We start from the raw sequence: 12983 nt of genomic DNA on the forward strand, positions 1-12983 counted from the left end.
GTGTGTGCGAAATTGACACGTCAGTGTCCGTGGGAGGCATCATACTGGACACGGCCAACCCCGCCCCCGCTTCTGCAGTGTCTCATTCTGTGTTCAAAGCTGAACATATTGCATATCTGGCTTTTGACAGAAAACATTTGCCATTCCTGCTTGAAAACTTCTAAGCTTGCTCTAGTCCCACCTCTTACTGCTTGGTTCCTTCCTCTTTCACAAACCCTGTGTCTCAGACCTGGGTCCCAGTTTGGTTTCCATCAATTTCTAGCTGTGTGAAAAAACTTATCACCATTTGCAATTGTTGTATTAACTTGCTTGTTTTCCTGTGTCCCCTGTGAGAGTGGACCCTTGTGGAGGGTAGAGACTTTGTGTGGTGTGTACCGTTCACTTCTGGATCCCCATTGCCTTTAGCGGACCCTGGCATGTAGCAGGTGCACGAAAGTTACTTGCTGAATAATTAAATGTGCTTTGGGAAGCTTCCTCGACTCCTGTCCATTTCCTTATCTCAACAGATGCAGACAATAGCATTTACAGGAAGAGTATGTAGGAAGCCATTCTGGTGAAATGCGTGAGGGCACCAAACCCACCGCTTGCCATGATGCCTGATGGGGGAAAAATATGGTTTCTACAGCAAAGAGGACCTAGATTTTAACCTGCCATTTTTTTTTTTCTTTAAGTGAACGAGGGCAAGCTGGTTTCTTTAGGTGAACGGTGGCTCTGCTTCCTCAGCTGTAAAAATGAGAGTGTTCCTATATGTTTCACAGGATGGTTAGGAGTTACAACGGAAATAATGTGCCTGGGAGGAATGAGGAAACTATAAACCTGGTAATGACAATTTACTATTTCCTCCACTTGCTAAAAGATTCATTCAATAGACCTAAATTCCTCCCTGTTGGCCTGAAACAAGGATGGGCTTGTTGCGTGCCCCCCAGAATTCTGGCGCCATCTTGGGCACTAGATGTCACGTAAGTGAGGCCAAAGTAATGCAGGGTCTCCTCTACTGTCCCCCTGAATAAGCAAGACACAGCTCAACACAATTCTTCTTCTTCTTCTTTTTTTTAACAGGACATCTAAATATCAGGTAAGATCCCTTGAATACACTACAGCAGGTTCTTAACATTTTCTCGGATTTATCGTTAGTGGCCTTTACAAGGGGGAAAATGCCCATTAATTAAATTCAGAGATACCAGAACTGCTGAGGGAATTGTTCTTAACACTGGTATTATGAACAAGAAGTAATATAACCTTTACAAAGATATTATTAAAGTGATTTAGAATATTAAAACTGTGGTAAGCAAATAATGACAGGAGATTCCAGCTGAGGAAAATAATGGCCCTGAGTCTTTCTGAAAAGGAATCAGAAAGGCTGGAGTTTCAGGGGTGATTTTTTAAAATGCCAAAAGCAGGAACAGTGATGATGGCTGTAAGATGTGATAATAGTTTATAGGGTAGACACTGTCCTAAAATAAGGGACCAAATACAGGGCTTGGGTTAGAGCTAAGTGAGGTTCTTAAATGTTGTTAATTTTTATTTTTCTTGTGGGGGGAAGTGGAGCACGATCTCTCCTCAAGGACATTCCCTAAGCTTTGCAGACTGACATGTATATAACCTCTTTAGGTCAGAGAGAAGAGAGAACCAAGGCCAACCTCAACTAATTCTTACATTATCTTGAATTATTTATTCCTATAGTCATTCTCCAGATAATAAAGCATTTCATGAGAGAGAGAGGACAATGCTGCTCTCAGAAGAGCAAAACTAAGGAGTGCGCAGGGGAGAAGCAGCAAAGGCCCTCATGGAAGGTTCTCTTCTGAAGAGGGAAGACGAGGTTTCATGAAGAGGAGAAATAATAGGAGAAATGTGACAGCAATAAAGTCTACTGGGTTGGCAATTATCCTGCATTTAGAAAATTAATTTTTGAGTTATTTAAAATGGAATGAAGCACTAAAAATTTTCTGCAGGGGACAACTTGGTAGGCTGATGGCTAAGACTTGGATGACTTAATGTCTTCCATCTGGAACTTGTTTCTTTCTATCTCATTAATTCAAGCACACAAGCATCATCTTTTGCTTCAGTGACCAAATTACAGACTCGCTGGTGACTGCACAACTTATGTTCAAGAAATCTTTTCCCAAGAACTCTGTGTAGGGATACAGATCTTTAAAAAAAAAAAATCCCAAAACCATAAAGCAAAGTCTCCCCAATTTGTATAGTTATGCATCCTAAAGCCACTTACACAACCCCCAAATTTCATTTAACACTCACTTAATAGTCTTTCCAATCACTTCTGATATTTTGTGAGGGCTAATAAACTAGTCATGGGTCCTACTGCACTGGCATTTCGTTATTTCTGTCAATATGTCTGATACGAATGTCCATGGCTCATGCACATGAGGGACTGAACAGAGGGACAGCTCACGCAGTTGAATCCAGAGCACATGAGATTTTATCTTGGGTCCTTCACAGATGGCCCCAAATGAACTTCCCGAAGACCCAGCCTCACAGGCTAGAATGCTTCTCATTCTACGGAAGAGAAATCTAAGACTCAAGAAATAGTTTGCTTAGGACCCCAGACAGTAAGTGATAAAACTGAGATTCCTGCCCCGCCTTGTCTGAGGAAGCTTCAGAACATTCTTCTTTTCGTGGCTGGGGGAGAGGACAAGAGTTTGGGGCAGAGATATAAATGATGATGGGCGAAGGAGAAGATGAGAACATTGCTTCATGGCTTGACCATGAATAGATCACCTGGCAGAGGAGACCCAAAGTTAGCTTGGGAAGCGCCAAATGTAATCCAGTGAAACTATTCTTTAATACCAGTTATGATTTTAGTAGAATCCTAAGCTTTGTGGGTCAGAGCTCTCTGTCCAAAGGTCTATTAATAGCTCTGCAGACCGGGGAAGCAGGACACAAGATTAAAGGTGCACACTGCTCTTGAAGAAAAAGTGGGGTATCATCGACAACCTATTTCTCACTGTGGAGGTTACTGGTATCTGTAAAGACTTCCTTACTCGTGTCCTGGAAGTTGACGTCATTGCCATTGTACGCGTTCTTTAGCTTGTTGGTCATCACGCGTAGAGCCATGATCTGCTGCCTAATGAACGTGTCGGGCCGTGTGATGTCCACGTCAACCTCAGGGTTGTTAATCTGGTTGGTCAGCCCATCGTTCATGATCTCAGGCAAGTATCTGCGAGGCCGACAGGAAGAGAACAGATTAGCGTGAGGCAGGAGGGGCCCGGTACCAGACTGTGCTGTGCTGTCTCTGACGGAGGGCCAGGACATCCGTACAATGGAGCTCGATTCCTGCAAAGAAAGACCAAAAAGTGAAAACACGGAATAACTTTTCTCAGAGGGAGCTGTGGCTAAAAAGATGGTTTCGGGGTGCTTCTTAAAATGGTACTGAATTTGTAGGGATGCTTGCCTATGAATGAATGTTCAAATGGGGACTTAGAGAAATTGTTTCTTAAAATTAACTACTTTCCTCCTCTAGCCCAAATGGTAGATACTGAAGTCAAGGGCTTGCTAGCTTCCTCTGCTCTCTGGTTAATTTTGCTGAGAATTGAACTTGTAAATCACGCATGATCTTAGAGAATTCTCTTGTACGAGAATGCTCTCCCTCAGCTGAGGAGGCCTTACCTCTGACTTGAATCAGAAGAAACTTCTGGATATAAAAAACCACCTTTGGCAATTCAAGGTGTAGCCAGTGAGCCCTGGAAAGTCTGAGGTGCCCATTAGGGTTTTTGTTTTGTCACAGCATGTAACAATATTCGATATTGGGCAAAACAGAAGGATAAAATCTAATGAATCTTTAATTATTATGACTGGCAAATTTAGATTCATATTCTTTTAACTTGTACTAAAATTTTAGAAATGTCAGTCCTTCGAAGCCAACTGCCCAATCTGCCTGTGTGCGTTTATACCAGTGGAGACTATAGACGGCGGGAAAGTGCCTAGAGCCCCCTCTGACCCCTCATGCTAACGACCCGCCCAGTCACAGCCCTCTTCTCTCCTTCTCCCAGAAGTCCCTGCACCTGATGCTTCTATCTCATTTCCTGTGGCTCTCCCGGAGTGCAGAGGGCACAGCGGCCTCACACCGACTTCGGGGCCTGCCTCTTCCTTCCCAACGCATCCTGCACCCATGATCTGACGACTCTTCCTTCATGAGCTATGGCTTTCATCATATGACTCTTCTGTTGGAAAACTTGGTGATAGTAGCGGGTATCTCCTGGATATATATACCCTCAGGCCCTGTGATAAGCACTTCACGTGTATTTTAGAATTCAGCCCCCTAGTGAATCCAAGAGCTATGTGCTATTGTATATCCATTTTGCAAAAGAGGACGCTGAGGCTGAGAGAGGATGGGTAACGGTGCAAAGTCGTGGAGTTAATGGATGGCAAAACCACGATCTGAGCCCAACAGGTCTAGTTTTAGAGCCCACATGTCTAAACTGTGCACCGTACCGCCTGATTGATGACAAATGACAGTTCACATTTTATAGCTTGGCAGTCAGAGCCCATTTCCATCCTGTCTCTACTTTCTTAGGCTGCAACCATCCCTCCAAGGGGCCCATCTTGCCCTGCAGAATCTAAAGCCTGTACACAGCTTATACTTACCTGTCCCGCAGGCTTTCCTTGCCTGAAATGCACTTTCAAATTCAAGTCCCAAATATCCTTAAAGACCCAGGTCGATCTTGGCTTTGTCTTGAAGATATTTTCCTGCTTTTAGGGACCTATGCATCCTTTTGGAGGGCTACCATGTTCTTCTGGGCTTTTTTTGGTGCAGTGCACAAAGTCACCCGCCGAGGGAGGGAGTTGGGCTGAGATCCAGCTTGAATTCTCTGCCCACAAAGCGATGTCCCTGCAGGGCACCATTCACCCGAAGGGACACAATTTTCTTTTCTTTTTGTTCTATTTGTTTTATTTTCGAAAATTTCAATGCATACCAAAGCACAGGCAACTGTATAATGAACCCTCAGGTACCCATCTGGGTGTCTTTTTCTAATTCTTACAAAGGTGCTTTATTTGTCTGTGTCCTGGTAAGAAACAGATGGTACCCGCAAAAAGGTAATAAAGAGAGTTTGCAAGGAGAGACAACTTACGAAGGTGAGAATAGGGAAACCAGCGCGGGGTGGCAAAGAACCCCAAGACTGGCCATAGCAGGAGGGCCGGAGGGGAAGGAAGGGTCCCCAGTTATGCACAGGAATTGAAATCTCAGCGAGCAACCAAATGACACAGCAACAGCCAAACCAAGGCCTGTCAGGGAGGGAGCCGAGGGAATGATACCCTGACTTCCCCCGTACCTCCTTCTGCAGCCTCCCATCAGCGGAAGCCAATGGAAGACAGTGGGCCAGAGGATCCAGTGGATGGAGTTTGCAGAGATCCTCGTTCAGGGCATAGACCCAGGTGGAGGGATGAAGGGTGGATCTCAAGGGAAATCAGGACATCCAGAACAGGGACCCGACCAGCCGGGGACAGCCCCACCTAGAGCTATATCATCATTCTTCTACTGCGTTTACTATGATGGTTTTCAAGCTGAGAAAACCCCATTCCTCTATGTTGGCCTTCCTATTTACCTATACTTGTACGGTATGCTTATGTTTACAATTCTTCCCCTTCTGCGGGTTATTTTCCATGTTCTGGAAACTGAAGTCTCTCTATCCATCAGCCTCCCAAAGAAGAAATGGAAACGTACAGAGATTTTTATATTTAAGCCATTTTTCAGTTATTGAAATCTTAGGCATGATGTATTTGTGTATGAATTGGTTTATCCACTTTAAATCAGAGGTCCTCGGAACAAGCCCCTTGTCTTCATCTGTATCTTAAATAAGATCGACTTCACCACGTTCCCCACATAATGAATAATAAAACACACAGAGTGCATTGCACATTCTTTTCCATAAAGCTTAACAGTATTTGCTGCCCTTAAAAAAAAAAATGTTCTAATGGAAATTTTTAAAAGTCACAGGACCGTCTCTCTGTAGTGTTGCCACAAAGCGTAACTTCTGCGCTGTCTTTCAATATGATACATTAATACATTCTTGTTGGCTTCTGGGCTTGACTTCGAAAACGTGACATTGGGTTGACTGTTATTGACATCAGTTATATGTACTGGGCTCCACGAGCTCTACTTAATTACTAGAGCTCATTGGTATGAGCAGCAGCGAGGGCGGGCTAGCCTTTGCTGACCTGGGAGTTGAGAGTGGCTGGAAGGGCCCCTCGACTCTTGGACAATGATTCCTGCAGCTGTACCTAGGCCAGGTCAGAGGAGGGCTTTGTTTCTTTCAGATGCTGCGCGCACTGCACGGCTCGCCGAGACTCATTTATCAGAAGCCGACTGCGAGAGCTTACATGGGAATGCTGCCCCTGGGAGTCTGAGCATCCAGGAACAATAAGAGACTGCCAAATCCACCCAGCCTCTAACTGTGCCCACTGATGCTCGGCCGCCTGCAATAAAAACAAGGAACAATGCACCCGTGTCCTCAGGAACCTTTTCTCCTTTCGCTGTACTCAAAGGGTAACTTTAGAGACAATATGGAAACTTAAACAGCAAGCACAGTTGAGAAAGAGAATGGCCATCTTGTCACTCCAGAGGTACACCCCGAGGCCAATTCTATGGATATCCAAAAGGCAGCTTGAGGGATCTGTAGAAGCCCAGGACTCGTGTTTGGTCTCTTTGTATAACGCTCGTGTCCTGAAGACACGGACGCCTCTTTGAGCCCCTGCTTTTGTTTATTAGACTTTGCATCGGCTTCTTGGCCCGATGGCATTCTGTGTTTGTACCATTACAGTTTGGGGAGACACGGGAAGGAAGCAGGATCTCTGCACAGAGAAGCCAGCTTCCCAGGCTGGATGCACATTTATCAGGGGCAGGGAGAACCCAGAAATGAGCACAGATTGGAAGGTTGAATGGGGTGTCATGTTCGTCAACGGTTCATGCTCAGCATGGTGAGGGGAGCCATCCATGAACATTCTGAACCCATCCATAAGCCCGTTCTGGCTACCTTCTAATCTGCAAGAGAGGTATAGGAGCTAGACTTTCAGTAGTTTTGCAGAATTACTTTTCTTCACGTCTGTTAGGGGCTGAATGTTTGTGTTCCCCTCAAGTTTACATGTTGAAAATCCAATGCCCAAGGGAATGGTTTCAGGAGGTGAGATGTCTGGGAGGGAATCGGGGCATGAGGGCTCAGAAAAGAGACACGAAGGGCTAGCTTAGCCCTCGCATCAGGTGAGGACACAATGAAAAGTGGAAAAATCTGCAACCCGAAAGAGGGCTCTCACCGGACCAGGCTGGCACACTAACAAACTTGGACTTCCAGCCTCCAGTTCCTAAGCTACTCAGATGGGGTATTTTGTTACAGCAGCTTGCATGGACTGAGACAGCATCTAATTTCATATCACGGACATAGGCTTCCTTGATTACATCCACATGTTACAGTTGATCAGGGTGGTAAGTCCTGTAGGAGCTGGGGGTTGGGGGGACTTAAATGTTCAACCTCCTGAGTGGCTGCAGGCTCTGTGCTGGGGACTCTCACTGCTGGAGTTGACATCTTCTGTCATCTTCCCGTCACCCCAGGAAGTTCCCCCGACCAGGCACCATGTGTGTCATTGCCACGACTCAAAATCACTCCTTTCGGGGCCCCTGGGTGGCTCAATGCCTTCGGCTCAGGTCATGATTTCAGGGTCCTGGGATCGAGCCCTGCATCAGGCTCTCTGCTCAGCAAAGAGTCTGCTTCCCCGCCCCCGCCTGCCTGCCTCTCTGCCTACTTGTGGTCTCTCTCTCTCTTTCCTGTCAAATAAATAAATAAAATCTTTTTTTTTTTTTTTTTTTTTAAATCACTCCTTTCAGTTGTTAGTTGAATGTGTCTGCCAGGGGCACAGACGTGTGGACCTATCTGTAGTCTGTATTTCTTACCACCTCATTAATGCCGGTGGCTGCTCTGACAGAAGGAGCTGCACAGTGGGAGAAAGGGACACACACAATCTAATGGCATTTAAAAGCCAGTAAAAGTCTGAAAAGTGAGACACCTGTAAGGAAGGGTAGCCTGGTGGTGCCCAGTGGGGTTGACAGGAGTCCAGGTGGAAGCTGAGGCAGGAATGGGGAGACATGGGGTCCCCAGGTGCTGCCTTGGGTTTGTTTTAAGGTGACAGATGCTTCTTCCTACTGCTCCTGCCTCAAGGCACACTGAGCAGAGAATGCAAAGCAGATTCCATCCTGCTTGTTGCCCAAATGAGCTGCATTCAATACACGTCTCTCCAGCAATTTCCAGTTCTAAGCTACATCCTCATTCCTTCCCATGGGAGACTTTTACTAATCTAAGAAGTATGACAGTAATACAGGTCCCAAATTTCTTATCTGCAGTTCCAAAATTTAAGAAGTTTTCCAAAGGTTTTTTTTTTCTTTTCTTTCTTACATTCCTCTTGTTAACAAAACTTGATCTGATCCAAAATGAGGCTAATCAGAGCTCTCATTTTTCCCACTTGGTGGGATTAGCAATATATCTTGCTGCAGAAATTGAATGTGGTTGATTGTGAGTTACAATCCCAGACATCACCCACTGGGAGTATTATTATGTAATGTATAGTATCAGCCCTGGGAAGACTTTCTAAAAATCAAAAAGGAGTCTGAAATCTGAAACATGGATAGTCTCAAGGATCTCAAATAAGGGACTGTGAGCTTGTGGTACCCATAACTTCTTTCCCAAGCTTTTTAAAAATTGAAGTTCTAGACTTCACACCTGTTAGAGTAGCTATTATTTGAAAACAAAACTAAACAAAATGACAAGTGTTGGTAGGGACATAGAGTGGAGTCTAAGTCCCCAGCATTAAGCTTCTGATTGCACGGACCTCCATTTCAAAGACAGCATCTTGAGCTAACGCATCGGCGGCCACCTGACACGGCCACTCGTGGAAGAGCCAGAGAAGAAACTAGGCTGTTTCCACCCAGAAGGGGCCCCTTTCAGAAAGCCCTGGAAAACCTGGGGCTGCCTGACTGCCCCACATCTCCTTTCCCATGGCCCAATTCCTACTCTTAGGTTTTGTATTAGGACATCAGCCAATTGGCAGTGAATCTGAGAAATTTCTGGCACCCTACACTCGACCTGGAGAAAGGCAAAGCCCCAGGCTGTCTCTGGGACCCCTGATCTTGCTATGTGGTCACTGAGCCTGCCATGAGCTCTCCAGGTCCCCTGAGTCATAAATCTTATTCCTCAAGATTCCCTGATGGTTTCCTGCTGAAGTGCATCCCGTGATCATAACAAAAACCACAAGAGCCAACCTGGTTATAAGTAGGACGCTCTGCTTGGGGGAAATGTCTAGAGGCCTTGCTATGAGTGATATGTGCCCAGGCCAGCATGGCAGGCGTCCCTAACCGAACATGCTACCATCAACAGGTTTGGGAACACGGAGAAACTGGAACTCTTGTGGTCGCTATACGGAATGTAAAATGATGCAGCGCTCTGGAAAACACTATGGCAGTTCTTCAAAGAATTAAAGTTAGACTTACCATACGATCTAGCAATTCTGTTTCTGGAATTCTTAACCCCAAAGAATTGAAAGTAAGTATCAGAACAGCTATTTGTGCACTTCCGTTCATGATGGAATTATTTACAATTGCCAAAAGTGGATGCGACCCCTGTGTCCACTGATGAATGCACAGGTTCCTAAACGTGGTATGTCCAGATAGTACATCCAACCTTGAAAAGGAAGAAAATTCTGACTCGTGCTACCACATGAATGGACCTTGAAGACAGGCAAAGTGAAATCATCCAGACACAAAAAGACAGATATTGTACAATTTCATTTACATGAGGTAACTAGAGGAGTCAGAGTCATAGAGACAGGAAAGAACTGTGGTTGCCGGGAGGTGGGGACAGGGAGGAGTGAGGACTGAGTCTTTAATGGATTCAGAGTTTCAGTTTAGAAAGATGAAAAAGTTCCGTGGATGGATTGTTGGTGATGGTGAACAGTAATGCCAATATACCCACCGGCCGCTGAACTGTACCTTTAAAGGTGGTAACAGTGTTACATTTGACATTATGTATATTTTACCACAATTAAAAAAAAAAAAAAACCACTTTTAAGTGTAACTTTTCTAAGGGCTGATATCCAAGATCTATAAAGAACTCCTCAAACTCCACACACAAAAACCAGATAATCATGTCAAAAAATGGGCAGAAGACATGAACAGACACTTCTCCAAAGGAGACATACAAATGGCTAACAGACACATGAAAAAATATTCATCATTAGCCATCAGGGAGATTCAAATTAAAACCACATTGAGATACCACCTTATGCCAGTTAGAATGGCAAAGATTAACAAGGCAGGAAACAAGTGTTGGAGAGGATTTGGAGAAAGGGGAACCCTCTTACACTGTTGGTGGGAATGCAAGTTGGTGCAGCCACTTTGGAAGACAGTGTGGAGATTCCTCAAACAATTAAAAATAGAGCTACCCTATGACCCTGCAATGGCACTACTGGGTATTTACCCCAAAGATACAGATGTAGTGAAAAGAAAGGCCATATGTACCCCAATGTTCATAAATGCAATGTCCACAATAGTCAAACTGTGGAGAGAACCAAGATGCCCTTTAAAAGACAGATGGATGAAGAAGATATGGTCCATATATACAATAGAATATTACTCAGCCATCAGAAAGGATGAATACTCAACTTTTGTATCAACATGAATGGGGCTGGAGGAGATTATGCTGAGTGAAGTAAGTCAAGCACGGAGAGTCAATTATCATATGGTTTCACTTATTTGTGGAGCATAAGAAATAACACGGAGGACATTAGGAGAAGGAAAGGAAAAGTGAGTTGGGGGAAATCAGAGGGGGAGATGAACCATGAGAGACTGTGAACTCTAAGAAACAAACTGAGGGTTTTGGAGGGGAGGGGGTAGGGAGTTGGGTGAGCCTGGTGGTGGGTATTAAGGAGGGCACATATTGCATGGAGCACTGGGTGTGGTGCATAAACAATGAATCTTGGAACACTGAAAAAATAAAATTAAATTAAAAAAATTTTGATATAGGTTACTTTTTCCCTTTCCTTTTTTTGGGGGTATGTGTGACTGGAAAATGGAATTACTCAAAGCATACTGTGGATTTATACATTCTTCAAGACAGTTAAGCTGGAGTTACCTGTGATAGGCACTTCAATGGGATGTGACCCTATAATATGGTCAAAGGTGAGAGACTTGTATATTTATATGAGACTTGTATATTTATATGACTTGTATATTTATATTTATACCTTAGCTTACCATATTAAGCTAAGGTATATGAAAATGCTTGAAAAATCTAACACACTATGCAATGCATTCTTATAAAAATGAAGTTGTTAACATGGCCCTTTGGATGCCAAACTTGTTTCTTAGGAGCGGCTGAAGGCAGTGGAATTTGGACTTGTAAAGCCTGGACTCCTGTAGAGAGAATGATTTGTTGTGGCTTTCCTCCAGCTGGAGAGCGCATGGCATGAAATGGTTTGGGGACCCCTGGAGGACACACAGCCCATTGGTTGCCGCAGTGAGCAGAAGCTAAACTCTTTGACTTGGCCTCCTCACTCCTTGGCAGGATCCCCCTTATCCATCCTTTCTTTGTAGAACTGGAGGCAGCAAACTACAAAGTGGATGGGACAAAAGACCCAAGGAGTCAGCTCCAGGGTGCTGAGTTGTTGACTGACACCCTTCTTTCCTACTTCCGGTGGCTGCACTTTCCCACCTTGCGGGAGTGCACGAAGCCTCCCTCTTCTGCAGGACAGCAGCCTTCCAGGGCTCTTCCCTCCCACATGTGCACAGAATGGAAAGATGTGCCTCAAGAATGCTGCTCTGACAGCTTCTAGTGCCTTCCCAGACAGATTCCCCACCTTCCTGAATGCGGCTGCCTGGCTGGGTGTACATCAGATCCTTTACAGTTCTCTAAACTGCAGCCAGAGTGCTTTGGGACATATTCTGCAATCAGACTAAAACAATATTGTCCTGCCAGCTCCACCAAGTCCCTGTCTTTGACAGATTTCTCAACACCATGCATCATTTCCACCCTCTTCCATCTGCTCAGATGTACCCAGTCATGACTTACTGCTTCTTTGCTTAGTCAATCCACTCGGTGGCTGCTGAGAGGGACTGATGTACTTCCTAGATTTTTCTACTTTTCCTATTTCTTGCAATTTACTGTATTTACTTCCTGGCCCAAGGAAAGATTTCCTCGGGGACCCAGTTGTTTCTGTGAGGCTCGAGGGCCTTGAAAACCAGCAGAGGCTCCCTGCAAACTCGCTGTTTCCAACCCATCTGATTAACCCTCGCCATCAGCCTGTGTCCTGTTGGACTCCCCCAAGAAGGCATTCGGAAGAAAGGACATGGTGAGGGCTAGACACTTGGCTTATGGAGGAGTGGATGCCGGAAGCTGCTGGCCGGTTTTATGGGAGGGGTAGGAATCTGGAAATCACTGAAGAAATCTGAGACATCGGGACCACGTGTGTCCCGTCACAAGATCCACATGCTGTTGAAAGTGACCGGTCACAGGGTGCTTTCAGCGCGCTCTTCCCGCCTGTCCCATCACCGCCCATGCTCGTCCTTCCTCTTTACCCCATTCCGCGCCCACCCCCCACCCCGTGGTTTTAGGGAAGAGGAAACAATCCTTAAGGATTGTAATGATGTAATTTGACATAGTTATGGCCTCGAAAAGCAAGAATCTGCCTCTATAGGAGCCCAAACGTAAGAGCCTATAGGAACAACGGGAGGGTTTTATTTTTTCGGTGGCTGTTATCTGCCCAAGCTCTGACCCGCATACACTAACCATATACAAGCTGTCTGTCCTTTGGAGCCGGTGCTTTCCTGCCTGCATCTTGTCATTCTTCTCCCGCTCCCTACCCACAGCCCATCTCAGCCACCTGGCTGCCCAGAGTGCCCTTCTCAGGGGTGACGGATGGCCGCACATGTCCTTCTAGTGTCTCTGGGTTCACCCTGGGTGTGTTAGGAGGTCTAGACTTGTAACCCA

General features: G+C 45.3%; 1 protein-coding gene across 2 annotated transcripts in view; it reads right to left on the reverse strand.

Moving 5' to 3' along the window:
• GPC6 (glypican 6) overlaps positions 1-12983 on the reverse strand; it is a 1094470-nt gene that overhangs the window by 5093 nt on the left and 1076394 nt on the right. For both annotated transcript variants that reach the window (XM_032314703.1, XM_032314704.1), the window contains one exon: positions 3000-3175. In XM_032314703.1, coding sequence (XP_032170594.1) covers positions 3000-3175 — 176 coding nt within the window. The remainder of the gene's footprint in view (positions 1-2999; positions 3176-12983) is intronic.

The sequence above is a fragment of the Mustela erminea genome, chromosome 15, assembly GCF_009829155.1.
Source record: "Mustela erminea isolate mMusErm1 chromosome 15, mMusErm1.Pri, whole genome shotgun sequence".
NCBI classification, from domain to species: Eukaryota; Metazoa; Chordata; class Mammalia; order Carnivora; family Mustelidae; genus Mustela; species Mustela erminea.